This window comes from Protomyces lactucae-debilis (genome assembly GCF_002105105.1).
Source record: "Protomyces lactucae-debilis strain 12-1054 chromosome Unknown BCR37scaffold_9, whole genome shotgun sequence".
Taxonomy (NCBI): domain Eukaryota; kingdom Fungi; phylum Ascomycota; class Taphrinomycetes; order Taphrinales; family Protomycetaceae; genus Protomyces; species Protomyces lactucae-debilis.
This window is the reverse complement of record NW_024468001.1, coordinates 20,107-37,039: the sequence shown is the minus strand read 5'-3', so window position 1 is coordinate 37,039 and position 16,933 is coordinate 20,107. Positions and strand designations below refer to the sequence as shown.

Sequence of the window (16,933 nt, the reverse complement as noted above, 5' to 3'; positions counted from 1 at the left end):
CGGTAGCTCGACCAGGGCGCGCATCGTCCCCTGTCAAGAAGATGTCAGAGTCCTTGAGACCGCAGCAAGCCAAACCACGCACCTCTCACGATGGTTACAGCGACCACAACGGAAGTCAACGTACAGAGCGTACAGCTAAAGTGGCTGCATCGAATGCTGCGATGCTGGCATGGGGTCCAGGGAAAAGCACAGCACCGGCGGTACAATTACCGTTGTATCACCAAAAGAGCGCGTCTAGCTCTTCCATCAATAAGACATCTACCACAAGCCACGCAGAGAAGCCGCGATACTCGTTGAGTGACGAACGGCCAAGATCACAATCACGCGAAGGAGTGAATGGCACAGCTGCTCGCCATGCCGTCTCACAAAACAATTCTCGCAATCCTTCTCCATTACCTACTGTGCAAGGTGCGCGGCAGCAGCAGCAACAGCAACAGCGCGTTCCTTCTCCAATTACACGAGCTCCAGTGACAGCTTCCTCTACTGTAAGACAGGCTCCGTCTGCGGCACGCTCACAAACGGCGTCAGCACCACATCAAAATGCTCAACAAGCAAGCACGCAAGGTCGGTCTGCCCCTCAAGCACGGCCGCCTATTCCGCAGACAAAGTCTTACCCTGCACCACCCAAAGTCCAGCCGCCGGCACCTCCGGCAGCGAGAACAGGCACAGCAGTCCGCAGCAAACAGCCGGCTGCGAATGCAAATGTTGCTTCGCGAGCTGCGAATAGTACACCCAAAGCACCCATCGTTGTAGCGCCTGTAGCGCCTCAACCGCCACTCGTTGTTGAAGCGCTGACGAACGATGTTGCGCGTCTCTCAACGCCGACGCCCGTCTCACTGAGTAATGACAAGATTGTGCGCGCGGAAGAAGCACTGAAGAACATCAAAGGTGTCGATGAAGCGCTTGCCAAGACCATCATTAATGAAATTGTGGACAATGGTGACGAGGTGTTTTGGGATGACATTGCTGGTCTTGAGGCTGCCAAGAACTCATTGAAGGAGACTGTCGTCTATCCTCTCCTACGACCAGATCTCTTCTCTGGCTTGCGCGAACCCGTCACTGGTATGCTTCTCTTTGGTCCACCGGGCACTGGAAAAACGATGCTTGCTCGAGCTGTGGCAACCCAGGCCAAGGCGACCTTTTTCTCAATTTCTGCCTCCTCGTTGACCTCAAAGTACCTGGGTGAATCAGAGAAGCTTGTGCGTGCACTCTTTGTTCTCGCAAAAGAATTGTCACCGAGCATCATTTTTGTGGATGAGATTGATTCGCTTTTGTCGTCGCGCGGGGATGGCGAACACGAGTCTTCTCGACGACTCAAGACGGAGTTCCTCATTCAATGGAGCAATTTGGCCAAAGCCGCTGCTGGCAGTAAGAATGCCATGGATGCACGGGTACTTGTGCTTGCTGCTACAAACTTGCCATGGGCCATTGATGACGCTGCGCGACGGCGGTTCGTTCGCAGACAATATATTCCCTTGCCAGAGGACACGACGCGTCGACAACACCTGGGCCACTTGATTCGCCATCAGAAGCACACCTTGACGACAGATGAGCTGGATGAATTGACCCTCTTGACGGAAGGCTTCTCCGGGTCAGACCTGACTGCTCTGGCAAAAGATGCGGCCATGGGACCTTTGCGAAGTCTCGGCGATGCGCTGTTGACGACTGACTTTGAAAAGATTCGAGCGATGGGGCTGGAAGACTTCAGGGCTTCGCTGCGCACCATTCGACCGAGTGTTGGCAAAAATGGTCTCGAGGAGTATGAGAAGTGGAACAGTGAATTTGGATCCATGTAGTGTGCCTCCCGAGCAAAAGTAGACCCTAATCAAGCATAGCAAGCGAGCATGGATACAAATCACAATCAAGATGAAGAGGCAAGGCAGATGAGTCGAAACAAGCGTGTTTTATTTGTACAAGACGAAAACACTTTATATACATTGCAGCCTAGCCAAGAACTGGGGAGCGGAGTGCCAATGGAGATGGCAGTAGTGTCGTTGGTCCATGCGCGGCAAACAGCTTAAAGCTCCTGCGAGGCGGCGCCCTTCTTGCCCTCAGTCTTCTTTGGGAGGAGGTTGGCGTGAATGTTGGGGAGGACACCACCCTGAGCAATGGTGACGTTGCCGAGCAACTTGTTGAGCTCCTCGTCGTTGCGGATGGCGAGCTGCAAGTGTCTTGGGATGATACGAGTCTTCTTGTTGTCACGGGCTGCGTTACCAGCCAACTCGAGGATCTCTGCCGCGAGGTACTCAAGGACGGCGGCGAGGTAGACTGGTGCACCTGCACCGACACGCTGGGCGTAGTTGCCCTTTCGGAGATGACGGTGGACACGACCGACGGGGAATGCGAGTCCAGCCTTGGACGAACGGGACTGAGAAGTCTTTGCTGCGGCAGCCTTGCCTCCTGATTTGCCTCCAGACATGATGAGTAGGTTGAGAGTGGGTTTGTGTTTTGGGGGTGGGAGATGGGTGATGGGAGGTGGAAGTGCGTGAGGGAGGGGAGGTCTTTATAGAGACTTTGTGGGTGTTGAGTTTGTTGCGCGTCTGGGAGCTGGCGGAAGTTTGGCAACGAGGCAACGAGAGAGGAAGGAAGTTTGGTTGCGCGGGACAACAGAGGAATAGTGTTGGTATTAGTAGTAGTATAGAATAGTTAGAAGAGTAGAGAGGGAAGAAGAGACTGTCTATCTGCATCTACCATCTACCTCTGCCTTCCTCTCCTCTTCTCACTGTCCTATACCACTACTGCTCCCACCACCACCACTCCCTTTGTTGTGCACACACTTCCCCTCCAATTTGGCAACCAGCCCGTTGCTCCGTTGCCAAATGCACCAGCACCACCCAGACAACAGGAACAGCAACGCGCCCGAGAAACTATAAAACAGCACAGGCCGGCACACCAGGACATCCCCTCACCCATCACATCCTCTTCCCAAAGACTCCTCACCACACACACACATCATCACAAATGGCACCTAAACCAGCAGAGAAGAAGCCCGCCAGCAAGGCACCTGCCTCCAAGGCACCCGCAGAGAAGAAGGACACCGCCGGCAAGAAGACCGTCTCTGCCACTGGCGAGAAGAAGGCCAAGCGTAACACCGTGCGCAAGGAGACCTACTCTTCTTACATCTACAAGGTCCTCAAGCAGGTCCACCCAGACACTGGTATCTCCGGCAAGGCCATGTCCATCCTCAACTCATTTGTCAACGACATCTTTGAGCGCGTCGCCTCTGAGGCATCCAAGCTCGCTGCCTACAACAAGAAGTCAACCATCTCCTCGCGCGAGATCCAGACATCTGTCCGTCTCATCCTCCCAGGAGAGCTCGCCAAGCACGCCGTCTCTGAGGGCACCAAGGCCGTCACCAAGTACTCTTCTTCATCCAAGTAGAGCAACGGCATTCAACAAGCCCGGCGGAAAACAAGAAGGACAACCCACACTTCATCCTGTATATACCTGTAGTTGGCGAGTCTTTGTATCATAACATCGAGACAATTGGCTTGCAAAGTTGTGCCTTTCTGACGCGTTCTTGTGCTTCTTTGATTTGATTTGTGCCTGAATGACTTTGGACGACTTGATTTACTACAAAATCACAAGGCAAGGGACTCAAAGAGCAAGCATCAGCGGCAACAAGTCCCAAAAGCCTATTACCAAGTATTCATTATTGTGTATCTTGCTTTATACATGTATATACTCATTAAGCGCATCAGCGCACGACTGGCGTCACAACAGCGCGAGGCTGGCCACCAACCAGGATAGATGTGGTCGATGATGCACGGCTGCTCGACCGAATTGAAGAGGAAGAGGAAGAAGAGGAAGACGACGACGAACTTGTCTTCGTCGTACTGCTGCTGCTAGTGGAGGAGGTCGTGGAAGTGGTCGTGGAGGAAGACATTCTCGATGTCCTCAGAGTACTGGACGAGACGACCACGATAGGAGCAGGCCTGGCAACGGCAGCCACAACAGCAATTGCTGGAGGAGCAGAGACAACCGGTGCAGCGAGCGACCTGGACGAGCTGCTTGAGCGAGCCGTGGTGACTGGCATGGCAGAAGAAGACGTCGAGGTCAACTTGGCACTGCTGCTCGTCACAACTTTGCTGAAAGATGCTGCAGAAGAAGCCGCTCTGATAGCCGATGCGGTAGATGACTGGGCTACAGCATTGAAAGCCACTGCTCCGAAACGCAGAGCTGCCACTGCTGCTGTGCTTGCCGGCGAAGAGCTGCTTGAAACAAGAATCGCTGTTATTGATGGAGCAGCAGAGCTGAGCAGGGCAGGTGGTGCTGGCAATTTGTACAGCTGCAAGCGGTAACCAGCACCACAAAAGGTCGAAGAGGTCGCATCACCATTGCAGTACATGGAGCACTCAGAGTCGGCAACACGCACAGACCGAGCAGCAAGAGGACCACAAGAGCACTCGCCACCATACTCCACACCAGCTTGTGTGAAGCCAGATGCAGCACACGAGAGTGCACATGCAGCAACAGTTTGCGGTACATTGGGCTGTTGCTTCATGACCCGCTGTGCATCGTTTGTCCAACAGCCAGCATAGGCCATGCCCGCGGCAATTTGAGGAATTGAAGGTGACACGAGGGCGATGCTGCTGTAGAGACTGAGTCTGTAGCCCGCACCACACTTTTCAGCTGGATTGCCTGCACAAGCCATCGAACAGTCGCTGTCGGGCATTTTCTGAGCCACAGCGCTAATGACATTGTCGCACCAACATTCAGAAGCATATTCTGTGGCAGCGATATTGTAACCCTTGGCTTTGCAAGTCGCAGCACAGCCAGCATTGGTGCCGTCAAAGTCAAATTTGAAGCGCAAAGAACGGACGCCAGAGTCGCTGTAGCAGCCCTTGTAGGTCATGGCTGAAGCCGTTGCGGATGCGGTTGGTGAGACAGAGCGCGAGCTGGTTGGAACTGGCTTGGCGCTGTAGACTTGCATTGCATAGCTGCCACCACAATAGGTATTCTTGTCGCCCGTGCACTTGAAGGAACACTGACTGTTGCTGATCAATAATGTCGAAGCAGGCTTGGTCATGGCGCAGGAGCACTCTCCATAATACTGAACACCAGCCACAGGGTAGCCAGCAGCGGTGCATGCCGCGACACAGCCATCGACAGTAAAGTTGGAGGACATACGCTGCTGCATGATGCGGTTTGGGTTGTCCTGGTAGCAGCCATTGAAGAGCGAGGAGAGGTCGGTGGAAGTCAGCGGGATCACTGGCGCTACAGCGCTCGTGTCGTTGTAGATAGACAACGCCCAACCGCCGCCGCAGAGTTCGCTCGAGTTGCCCTTGCAGGTAGCCCCACAGCTCGCATAAGTCAGCAGCTTTGCGCTGGGTGCCACATTCGAACACCAGCACTCTTGCCCGGCCTCCATACCGCCGTAATTGTAGCCCGACGACTTGCAAGCATCCAAGCACGATGAGACAGAAACATCGCCGACAACGCCAACAGCATTAGGAAGTGTTCGTGCCCATGAGTCCTCATAACAACCGAGGAACTGCCATTTGTTGTAAGATGGCCGTGTCTGAGGCTGATTTGACAAAAAGTTGGAAGTTGGCGGTGCAGTGAGACCAAGGTACTGAGCTGTTGTGTTCCAAACCTCTGGCAAAGCCTCTGTGCATGCCGCTTTCGACTCTGCCGAGAAAGTGACGGGATTGCACCCAGGAAGCTTGGCCAATGGAGCACCATTGACGAGCTCGTTGACTTGAGGTGTGACATGGCACTGCTGGCCATACTGAAGGTCGAAAAGCGGACAATCTTGCATCTGGCCAGAGCTGCTGGTGCATGTATCGATTGCTTGCTGTAAAAAGGCTGGGTCCCAACCATTCTGGAAGTCACCATGTAGGCCGTAGCCTGTTGCGTCACCCTGTGCAAAGACAAATGGTTGAGGCCTGCCAGGATACCAACGGCTTGCAAATTGATCGACTTCAAAGGTGACTTCGAGGAAGACTGTGACGAGACGGACAGGGTGACTCGCGGGACATGTACCAGAGGAGACTGCATCTGGATAAGCCATGTGAGACTTGTGATTAGCCGAGTCCAAGTTGACACCATCCCAACAAGAAGGGAACACCACTTGCGCTCGCAGACCTTGGGGACAGTTCTTTGTGGGCAAGCCAAGAGATGAGGACGATCCTGCTGCATAATCGAGGCACACGAAGTTGATGGCCTGTTGCTCGAGGGAGTTGCCTGCTGAGCGCAGTGCTGGGTTGCCTGCAAGCATCTGGAAGCCTGGCGGAAAAGATTTGACCTCTCCTGGTTGCATTTGTTGAATGTTCTTGCCACGCTGAAGATAATACACAGTCATGCCGCCAATGGTGCTCACTTCCTCGAATGTGCCATTGTTGGCACCCTGATAATAAAGGTTCGGAATCCAGTATGCTGACTTGTCTTGTTTTATTTGACAAGATGTACAGGAAGATGCACGCAGGTCCTCGTATGTTGAAGACATGCTGAAGCCCGACCCACCCGACACGGTATGTACGTGGCCAGCGACACCGCCTGGGCTGACGATGGGATCATAACGTCCGACTGTGACTGGATTGTCGCATAGCAGTCGCCAGAACGCGTTTGTTTGAGCAAAGAGCAGAGGCCATGTGATGAGAACGGCTGCTGTGCTTGGGATGGCAACCATGCTGGGTAGTGTAGGAAATAAATGCGTCGGCCAGTGTGAATGAGGATCTTGTGTCTGGCAGACCCTACGTATAAGTAGCAACTTCAGTCTTGACTCTTGGTGCACCGCATCTGTGCTGAGCCTGAGGTTGCTTTGCTGCCATTGCCTTTCGCATCTGAATCCTGCTTGGCCGCGATGGCCCTGTTTGTTGTTGCACAAAGTTGCTTCTTCTGCATTCGTCGAATGTTTCGCGTAAATGACGATGTGGCTGGCTGATGCTCCTCGCACATTGGCCAATTCGCGCTCCAAAATATCGCGAACATCCAGGGGCAGCCCGGGCAGCTGCGCTCGACTCAACCTTGGAAGCAGGGGAGGCAGCCAAATTCGACACTCCAAGTTCAAGCAGTCCGCTGAGTCCGCTCACGGGGACGTTTGGAAAGTCTTGGATGCCCTGATCGACGGAACCGGTCATATCTTCTACCACCCAAATGCTATCCCTTTTGTTCCTCGCGTGTCTCAAGATTAGACACTGAGCAAGTGACAGTACAACGCTCTCAGACACGATGCAAAACAGTTCCTTGGCTTGACCAAGTCAATCAAATGTCTCCAACGGGCTTCTTGCTATTCTCCGGCAGCGGTGACAAGATGCACTCTGACGCAGATGCGGTCTTCGTCGCCAGCTCTGATTGATAGCTTGTCTTGCATCCGGCCAAGAGTCTACTGACGACAGGACGTCGGCTATGCAGCTGTAGACATAGGGCTCGCGGATGTCTATGCTGGATCATTGGTAATGTACTGCTCCACATGATCCAAGTTGTTGTCCGAGAGCTAGTGGGACCAGCCCTTGAGACCTTCTCAAGACAAAAACACAAAATTAGACCATTTGGTCGATGTCCGTCACTAGTTGGCCGGTGGCCACCGCATCGATAGTCGTGTACGGCAGAGCGCATGCTGCGAAGCAAAAATATCGGAAGAAGAAGTCCACCAATGTCGCAAACGTGGTAAGAGCAATGTCAGTATACGATCAAAGGCTTCACTCGGGACTCGGGACCTTCAGAAGCGGCTCGTTCGGTCGCAAGCATCACGTAGGATTCAATTCGTCTGCCGAAGTGGCGAGCTCGTCGACTGCTTGTTCATTCGCTAAAATGCGGTGCTGATCATCCACAAGACTGTTTGTGGTCATGTTCGATGTGATTTTTCAGCCCTTGTGCATCTTACATCACTATTGCAATTCAACCATAGACAAAGCGATGCCTCAGCTTCGAAGCATCGCGATCGTAGCAGCTTTGCCCTGCTAGTAAGTCAATGCACATACATTGCGCAAGATCATCAGTGACGACACCAGCTAATCGCAGCCATGATAGTGGCATGCCCAATGCACTTCCGCCGCAGCAGCTGATGCAGCAGGTCAAAGAAAGTCTCGGGAGTATCAAGTATATTAATCGTCGCATTCGGTACCAAACGCCGGATTTGGAAGGCAATAGCGAGCGAGTGGGCAAGAATCGAGTTCCGAGAAGTTCGAAGTTGAGCGTGAGAGACCTTCTGGAGATGGTCGAGCGGCTTTGAGTTTGTCGACAGCGAGCGGTGACTGATGCACAAGCTGCATCCCGGTGCTGGCTGCGTTCGACGTACATAAGTGCCCCTGAGATTGCAAGAATACCGCTGCTTAAGTTTGCTGTATAATATGGCTCCCATCAAGCTAGAGACACGAAAGCTAGTCGACGAGTTTCTTGACCAGTATGATTACTTTCTTTTTGACTGCGATGGTGTGCTTTGGAGCGGTACTCAGCTCCTACCCTATGTCTGCGAGACGCTCGACATGCTACGAAGGCTTGGTAAGCGTATCGTTTTTGTAACAAACAACTCAACCAAGTCCCGCACGACGTACAAGAAAAAGCTCGAGTCGATGGGTATTCCCGCTGAAATTGATGAGATCTTTGGATCCGCATACGCAAGTGCTGTCTACATCAAGCGTGTTCTCAAGCTTCCTGAAGACAAGAAAGTCTATGTCATTGGCGAAAGCGGGATTGAGGAAGAGTTGGCCGCGGAAGGAGTCCAGTACTGTGGAGGCACTGATCCCGACGAACGTCGGGAGATGCGACCAGAAGACTACGATGCAATGCGTCCGGATCCATCAGTAGGTGCTGTTCTGTGTGGTCTGGATTCGCACATCAACTACTTGAAGATGTGTCGCGCTTTTCAGTACCTCCGGGACCCAGACTGCCTGTTGCTCATGACCAACACCGATTCCACATACCCGACATCAGGCTCCCTTTTTCCTGGTGCCGGTTCTTGCTCGGCGCCCTTGAGGTTTGCTACCGGCAGAGAAGGCAAAGCACTTGGCAAACCCAACCCAGAAATGTATCCTTGACCCCTTATCGCGCCACACTAACACTCAGGCTTGATGCGATCGAGGCCAAGTTTCAATTCGACAAGAAGAAGGCAGTATTCATCGGCGACCGCCTCAATACTGACATTCAATTCGCACATAACTCGGGCATGGGTGGCTCTCTCATGGTGCTGACTGGTGTCTCATCGGAAGCTGACTTCTCGGCAAAAGATGCACCTGTCGTTCCAAAGTATTTTATCGATAGACTTGGGGATTTGTATACGGCCCGGCAGTAAGCATTCATCTCCTAGAATGTCTACATTCATTCAGAGATCATCTGAGTCTTCGTCTTCAAAATTATACACCCTGACACGCGGTTTCGAACCGTATCCTTTAATAACACGCTTCTTTGGCGGTTGCTCCACATCCTGCAATTCATCGCTTTTCTTGCTTTGCAGCTTTGAGCCTTGATGCGTGCTATTGGGCCTTGCGGTTGAATTGCCATTAGCTCGCGAGCCACCTGCTTTTGGATATTTGCGCTTCGCTAAGCCGGGACGGGTGACAGCTTCAGACTCTGTCGAGTCAAAAGAGCCATTGGTGGCAGATTTGAATCCCTTCTTGGCAGAGTATGAAGAGTTAGGCCGAGCGTCGACGACTGAGGGAGGCGGCTTACTGGACACGAGCTTACGAGGCCGCCCAGGGCCCCGTTTCGTTGCGACGACAGGCAGTATTTCCTCTTCTTCTTTTGGTATCACATCACCAGCAGCCCACCACGTCCCAGGAGATTTGCGCTGCCTCTTGCTACGAGGCAAAGGTGAAGGCTGCTTGCCGAAGGTATTGAGTTCCTGGAGGATGGAAGATCCTGCCACCTTCGGCCGTCGCGCTGCCTGGATCCGTTCTTGCTCTTGCCGCGCATCCTCTTGCTCACCAGCTTCGAGATTCTCGTTGTGATGTGTATCAGCAGCGCCTTGGTCAAGCATGGATAGCTCATCCTCACATTCGCTTTCAGAGTCTGGCAATCGCAGTGGACGCTTACCGAACTTGAAGACTGGAGTAGGCACGGAGGCAGCCCCTTTCTTTGCGGATTTTGATTTCACTGATAACAGGTGCTGAGGCGACGGTACTTCGATAACAGGCTGAATCACTTGCAGAGGATCTTCGTTCCCTTCAACAACGTCAAGAGGAACATCATCATTGAGACGCTTCCGGGCGCTGCTAGAGCGCATCGGCGGTGCAGGCGTAATAGGTGTTTGCACTGCGAGTTCAGGCTCTGCCTCAGCCTCGCGGTCCACAGACTTCTCGACTGCAAGCGTCTTGGCTAATTTCTGAAGACGGCCCAGCCTGGGAGTTCGCGCCGGAGCTGCCCTCCTCTTTGTGGGACTAGACGCTGAGCGCTTCTCAACTGAGTAAGTCGACGCGCGGCCAAGCCTCGGCGCAGACTGTGGTTGTGCTTGTAATTTCACTGGGCTCGAATGAGCTTGCGGTGATTCTTCGACGACCAGCTTCTGTACCTTGTCACGGCGCATCATGGGTGAGTTGGCTGAAAGAGACAGTGGACGCTTTCTATTTGGCATGCGTTGCCAAACTTCCTGCTCGATAGACTGGCGCGGAAGTGGTATGTCCATTGTGGTTCGTACTTGAGGCTCTGGCGTGGTCAATCTTGACGGACCCATGACACGAGTCAATGCCTTCGAAGGAGAGCTTGGACCTGCTTTTGCCGGTGACTTTTTTGTGCTGGGTTTGACCGTCGGAGAAGCCTCTTCAAGCTGTGCAGCACTGAGCAGCTTGCGCTTGACAGCAGACTGGCGAGGAGTCTGCACTGGTGTCTTTATCACAGATGACCTCGCCAGCATTGCTGAGTCTTGATGCGCCATAGCCGGTGCATGTGTTGTGACAAGTGTCTCCTTTGCCACTACAGCTCGCGCAGGCACAATATCCGGTCTCTGAGCGAAGTCAACCTCAGTCGACACAAAACTGGTTCGCTTTGTTTGACGCGCATTATGAGCAGCTGGGGGCGGCAAGCTGACGATGAAGGCGTCTTGCTTCTTGGGAGTATTACTGGCTTGCAAAGCCTTCAGATTGCCCGGTGTAAGCGGTGTACCAGCAGTCGCCACTGGGCTTGGAATTGCTCTCGCGGGGGACTTTTTGTCTTTGAATATACTCGGTGAAAGGCCATACATGAACAAGATGTCGTCAATGGGTCGCGCTGGAGTCGTGCCATGTTGCCTTTGTAATTGCGCGGGCGATGGACTGCGTGTTCTCGCTAGAGGTGCAGGTGTCGGTCCGCTCGCGATGAGTGATGCGGAGACAGGCGCAATACTCTCGATAACGGGCTGTTGATCGCCTTGAACAACAGGGTTGAAAGGCTTAGGAGGCGGTCTGACCGCTCCGACGCTTGGTTGGCTCTCATTTGTTTTCTCATCATCAGCTGTCGGGGCATCATGACTTCCAAGCATGATGGCAGCCGCTTGAGCCATCTCTCTGCTTTGCACTGAATTGGCGGGCGAGCTTGCCTCAGAATCAGCGACCGCTTGGAGGTCACCGAGCATCTCCGTCGGCTCAGGTTGTACGACTAGCGCTACAGCGGGTGGCGCTGGAGATGCAAGAAGATCGAGCTCATCAACAATGTCTTCTGGGTCTGGCTTGATATAGACCAGTGTCTGATGAGACATGGCTGTCAAGCTATACCGTTTGTCGCGTTTCGGCTTCGCGACACTGGGCAAGGGCAACGATGCGCGCGCTCTCCGGGGGGCTGCTTTGTCTGCGGACGCTCTAAACTTGGTAAGCGTGCTGCGCGTGGCCGACACGGGTATTCTCAATTGACTTATGGCATCGACCTCTGTCTGTGTTGTGGACACTTGCCTCTCATGTCGCGTCACTATCGGTGCTGACTTCTTGAGTACAGTACGCGGCACTGGCGCTGCTGCAAAGAGCGCGTCGAAGTGACTCGGCGAGAGGCGGCCTTTCGGTAGGCTGTGCGCATGCGTTGCGGTGCGACGATGTTGTTGTTGATCTGGCGTCCATGTTGCTGGCAGTGTCTGTCTCCTGTTCTGTGTAGTGTCGGTGGTTGCTGCCTTCTTGACGAAGGGCATCACTGCGGCACCAAGAGACGGCAGCAAGAGACGCGGCGGGCTCGAGCGTGTGTGTGCGTTGAAGTGGTCGTAGTGGTGTCGTCGTTTGTGGGCCAAATCAAAACACTGGGGCGGGTTGCTGCAGCAGCAGTGCAGCTGGAGACTGGTGACTGGACCAGTGCACCGACGAAAGGTGACTGGCTACTGTCCAGGGTACTCATGATTGACTCATCGATGCCGAGTATTTCAAAAAGTATATGAAGCCTTGACTGGTGAGCTGATTCTGCTTGTGAGACGACTGGCTGCTTCTCCATGATTGATGGCTCATTGCACCTATGCTGCTCTGTTCTACTCTAATCTGCTCTACTCTGCTGACTCTGCTGCTCGCTCCCTTCTTTCCGGCGCCTGACCTCCTGACGACGTTGAGCACCAAACCCTCCATCATACCAACACATCCTTACCTGACTCCTAGCTACAATCAGCTCAGCTCATCTGTAGTACCCAAACATCGTTTGCTTCTATTTGCTTCAAGCATCAGCACGCACAAGCTCTTTGTACTCCCTAAGAATGACCCTCCGTGTCGCGCGCCAGTTGCAGGCAGAGTCGGCAAACCTCTCGAGCAATATCAACAGCTCGCAACCTTCAGCGACACCGCGAGAGAGAGATTCAACCCTGCGCTCACTGCCTGGACGCCGAAGATCGCCATTCAAAAATGCAGGAGCATTCAAGCTCGATCACACTCTCAATTCAACCCCAAGGGCTGATTCAGCCCGGCCAAGTTCGCCATTCAAATCAGCACCAGCCTTCAACCTAGTTTCAGTACCAATCGCTTCTCGTGCGGCTGAGGCGGCTGCTGTTGCTGCTGGTAAAAGACAACGCGCTGGTCTAGACACACGCAAGGACTTTGAGCTTGCACAGCTTCTGTCTTCGGTGCATGCACCATCATATCCCCTGTCGTCTGCCTCTTCAGAAAGCGGATCAACATGCTCAAGTCATCTCGAGACAGCGCTTCATGTTCTTGACGCAAGGCTACCTAACACGCTTGCGCTCATGGATTATCTCAACCGACCTGAATGTCTCGCCTCGCCGAGCCGGACCTCTTCATTGATTGGCACTAAGCAGAGTTATCGTCGTCCCGAACAACCACTTAAAGGCGCCTCAAGCAGAATGGATTCGTGTAGTAGGAAAAGCAGTTATACTGCACTGTATAAAGACGAAAATGGTCAACCGGCGCAATACTCAAGCAACATGGCTCCAAAGAGCATGCACCTGACCGCACCGCTGCTAGCACCAGATCTCTTCGATCATAGTCGGCGCATTCAGACTTCAGCAGACAAGACATTTTCCCAGCATGGCATACCGAGCTCCATGCGTATGCACACCAAGGTCCATGATTCGACGCGCTTCCAGGATCTTTACAATCGCCTACGGAATTTGCCTTCCTCTGAGCCACAGACTCGCAAATCTATGCAGCCAGCCACGCCCAAGACTCCTACTTGGCGTCCACAACATTTGCAGCAGAGCCAAGGACTTGCGCGCCTCAGTCGGTCTGTGCAATCGCCATGCCGCCAGAGTCCTGCCAGTGAGCCTCGACCACGCATGCAGATGCAGCCCAAGCCAAGCACCAATCAAGTGAGTACTCCAGCAGACAAGTTTGTGACCATGTCAAAGAAGGACCGCCGGGTATCTCGTGTGCCCATCCCTGCGTGCTTCCAGGCTTGAGTGTATTGAGCCTCGTTTCGTTTTGTGCCTGATTAGCGTTTGTGTGTAGACTGTAGTCAGCCCTTGGCTTGTACGCTTGGCTTCTCTCGTGAAAGTGAAAAGACTTGATTCTGAGGCGCTGTGCCTTGGCGTACCCACTGGCAAAATTCATGTGTGCTTACCAAGTGAAATCAGGGGCAGACTAACAACACCACAGTCCAGATAAGCAATGCAACCTCGAAAGACAACATGGAGCTTGAAAGGGAGTGGAAACTTTACATGACTTTAAGAGGGCGCCAGATAAGCTGACGAAAGAAAATGTTACAAATCTGCTTTTTAACCACAGTACTCGTTGCCCGGGCATCCAACGCTCGTGGCACGGCCTTCTTCACCTGCAATGCCAATGACCTGGAAAAGAGCATTGACGACTCCACCGATACCCTCGCCGGCAGCCAAACCAGCTGCGATCGAGTATGCGTAGATATTCCATGTCTTTGCAGACCTCTTCAACCAGATGTATGAGGCAATGGCACCAACAGCCATGGCGGTCGAGTAGTATGTCTGGGGAAGGGTGAAGGCCAGACCAACAGCGTTCATGTTGGGCACGAGGTGACGACGACGCTCGGGAATCACAGTGTACTTGGCAACTGTGAGACCAACCGCGAAAATTCCGATGACCAGGGCGCAGATGCCTGAGCCCTTTGGAACAGGGAATTGAGTTGCAGTCACAGCCAAGGCGACAGCGCGCCATGCTGCGACGGAGGGTGCAGCGAAAGAGCATGTGTCTGCGAGCTCAACGTTGATGATGCAAGGGTAAGCAGTCGAGAAGAGGATGAAGAATCCACAGCACAGGAACACTGAGCAAAGAGAGCCAAACACCTGAGCGATGAACTGAGTGAGGGGAGATCCAGAGAGGAGGTAACCCGTTCGCAAGTCACCCAGCATGTCGACCGACTGGGCAGCTGCACCACCAGAAACAATGCCACCAATCATGTTGATGGTCTCGGCCTTGAAGCCGTGAAGGCCCTGACCTTGAGTCACACCACCGAGCACAAGCTGGGAAGCCTTGGCGCAAGTTGAGACAGGGTTGATGTCGGTAGCTCCAGACGACTGAGCAGCGATGAAAGAGAAGATGAAAGCCAGGATAACAGACAAAATCGTGATTCCGGGGCTGACGTCGTACTGAAGAGCCAGGACAATGCAGGAGAAGACGACGGCGAGGATTACACCGCCAGACCAGGCCCACCAGGGAACCTGCTCAGACTTGGGCCTTGGGTCGTCGGACACTTCGCGAATCTGACCCTCGGTGTGCTTCTCGGAGAAGGCGCGAGTCTGGGGCACAGCAGCAAGACTGTCCCAGAAAGCGTTCTTCAGACCACGGAAAAGGACAGGACCGTGCATGGCCACCTCAGCGAACGAAGCACACAGCATGATGAACACACCAGGCCAGAGCATCCAGTAACGTGGAGAGGGCTTGTTGATGGGGTCTTTGAGGGAGAGAGAATTGTAGTTGACCCAGAGTGGATATTCATCTCCGCCAATAGGCTTGCCAAATGCGTACTGGTACTTGACAATGCATGGACCGATAATGCCCCAAGCGAAGACTGAACCACCAAAGAAGGAAAGGGAAGCATTCACTCCACTCAAGATGCCGGCACCAATGAAAGCGGGAGTGAGCTCGAAATACCATGACCAAGACTCGACTGCCATGAGGGACTTGGCGGACGTAGTAGAAGCAATCCACCAAGCTGGGTGGAAGTCCCAAGTGATACCGGGTGCATACTGCGAAATGACGCGCCACAAAGCAGCTCCAGTGAAGGAGATGGCAAGAGAACGACCTTGAAGCTTGGCGTTGGCCTCCGCCTCAGCACCACCGGCGTGCAAGGCGCGAATAACGTAAGCGACAGCGGTGGGCGAGGGGAAGATGAGTTTCAGTTTCAAGATGTAGAACTTGCGCAGAGCGATGGCGAAAAACAAGCCGTAGTAGGCTGTACAAGCAGAAAAAGTAATGAGCTTGCCGATGTCGTTCTTTGGGTCGGCGCTCAACAAGCCCATCTGATACATCGCTGGAACGGCACCAACAAAGATGATGCCCAATCCACCACTAGCAGTGGCTGCAGTTTGAACTGTCAAGTTTTCTTTGGGACCGAAATAACCCCCGCCAAGGTAGGGTGATGAGATTCGAGACAGGGGTTTGAGAATACAGAAGCCAAGAATGGATCCAAACAGAGATGCACCGAAGGTCCAACCTGTTTTGAGACCGAGGTAGATGTTGGATGCACTGACGACAGCTCCCAAACAACATCCAATGAGAATGGCGCGAATAGTGAGGGCAGTTCCTTCATCGACTGCGCCAGGCAATTCGGGGAAAGGGTACAGGTTTGAAGGAACATCTTCCTCCTCTTCTGTCGTCACTTCGAATGCGCCTTGCTTTTCGTTGTCGAAGCTGGAGGTCGAGGCACGCTGGATAGTGTCATCAACAGCATGCTTTTCTGCTACTTTTGTCCCTGAGAAAGGTGTAGGGATATGAGCCTCTTCAGCGTTGACTCCATTCTGGCCCTGTACGCGGGTGGTGTTGAGTTCGCCAATCTCCATACTTGTTTGATGGGCAAGGTAGTGTGCGAGGGGTAAGTGCTTTATATGCCAAATATGTTTGCTGATTAGGGCGCCGGTGGAGAGTCGTCTTATCGTCGCAAAGTTACCCCAGGCTGCGCGCAATCGCGAGGTTGAGCCACCGTATGTGTGTATCAGACTGTATCTTGCTTGATCCTTGACTCTTGACAGGTGGCCAGCAAACAAAGATTAAGCCGGAGTCACGCGATGACTTCTCGCCGACAAAAGCTTCTAACGGAGATCATCCCTGAACAAGTATTTGCGGCGAGGGTGGGCCCGGGTGGCGTTGGAGTTGTCGCGACCATCCGATGAGCATGCAGTGCAGCCTGAATACAGTGAATAGCATCTGGACGGTCGGTCTCGCGCATTGCCGCAGGTGCGACTTCAGAGAAAGCTGACTCACGATGATTGTAGCTCCTCAGTAACTCACTAATGGGCCTTTGAACCTCTGAGCCCCATAGCTGATGAGTCTTCCATGAACACGAGAACTTCTGGTAGATGCGTCGGCGAAGAAGTCGCCCCCGTGAACGGCAGTTTGAGGCGATGCACTCGGAAGATCCCTGAATCTGCAGATCTGGAACAGCCAATCAGACATCGACATGTCAAGCC

The 16,933-nt window shown here is 53.3% G+C and overlaps 8 protein-coding genes across 8 annotated transcripts; 4 read left to right on the top strand and 4 right to left on the bottom strand.

The window, feature by feature from the left end:
* Nucleotides 1–857: 857 nt before the first annotated feature.
* Nucleotides 858–1,706, top strand: BCR37DRAFT_341294 (P-loop containing nucleoside triphosphate hydrolase protein; the record flags this gene model as incomplete). Its single annotated transcript, XM_040867391.1, has 1 exon — nt 858–1,706. A coding segment is annotated over one exon (849 nt), but the record flags the coding sequence as incomplete, so codon positions are not given.
* Nucleotides 1,707–2,017: 311 nt separating this feature from the next.
* On the bottom strand, nt 2,018–2,419 carry BCR37DRAFT_346918 (histone H2A-alpha; the record flags this gene model as incomplete). Its single annotated transcript, XM_040867729.1, has 1 exon — nt 2,018–2,419. One exon carries the CDS (start codon nt 2,417–2,419, stop codon nt 2,018–2,020), a length of 402 nt encoding a protein of 133 aa, XP_040725308.1.
* Nucleotides 2,420–2,909: 490 nt separating this feature from the next.
* On the top strand, nt 2,910–3,509 carry BCR37DRAFT_379387 (histone-fold-containing protein). Its single transcript, XM_040869257.1, has one exon. The coding sequence runs from the start codon at nt 2,962–2,964 to the stop codon at nt 3,379–3,381; it is 420 nt and encodes a 139-aa protein (XP_040725307.1). The 5' UTR covers nt 2,910–2,961; the 3' UTR covers nt 3,382–3,509.
* A 698-nt stretch (nt 3,510–4,207) lies between these two features.
* Nucleotides 4,208–6,631, bottom strand: BCR37DRAFT_347273 (uncharacterized protein; the record flags this gene model as incomplete). Its single annotated transcript, XM_040867759.1, has 2 exons — nt 4,208–4,492; nt 5,099–6,631. Coding segments are annotated over 2 exons (1,818 nt in total), but the record flags the coding sequence as incomplete, so codon positions are not given.
* Nucleotides 6,632–8,294: 1,663 nt separating this feature from the next.
* BCR37DRAFT_392654 (4-nitrophenylphosphatase) lies at nt 8,295–9,235 on the top strand (the record flags this gene model as incomplete). Its single annotated transcript, XM_040871181.1, has 2 exons — nt 8,295–8,971; nt 9,010–9,235. The coding sequence occupies 2 exons, from the start codon at nt 8,295–8,297 to the stop codon at nt 9,233–9,235; spliced, it is 903 nt and encodes a 300-aa protein (XP_040725305.1).
* BCR37DRAFT_379382 (uncharacterized protein) lies at nt 8,833–12,114 on the bottom strand. The gene has a single exon (XM_040869256.1). It carries the CDS (start codon nt 12,029–12,031, stop codon nt 9,266–9,268), a length of 2,766 nt encoding a protein of 921 aa, XP_040725304.1. The 5' UTR covers nt 12,032–12,114; the 3' UTR covers nt 8,833–9,265.
* A 190-nt stretch (nt 12,115–12,304) lies between these two features.
* Nucleotides 12,305–13,890, top strand: BCR37DRAFT_303017 (uncharacterized protein). The gene has a single exon (XM_040866923.1). It carries the CDS (start codon nt 12,578–12,580, stop codon nt 13,730–13,732), a length of 1,155 nt encoding a protein of 384 aa, XP_040725303.1. The 5' UTR covers nt 12,305–12,577; the 3' UTR covers nt 13,733–13,890.
* A 157-nt stretch (nt 13,891–14,047) lies between these two features.
* BCR37DRAFT_402591 (oligopeptide transporter) lies at nt 14,048–16,306 on the bottom strand (the record flags this gene model as incomplete). Its single annotated transcript, XM_040871921.1, has 2 exons — nt 14,048–16,116; nt 16,174–16,306. 2 exons carry the CDS (start codon nt 16,304–16,306, stop codon nt 14,048–14,050), a joined length of 2,202 nt encoding a protein of 733 aa, XP_040725302.1.
* Nucleotides 16,307–16,933: the final 627 nt, after the last annotated feature.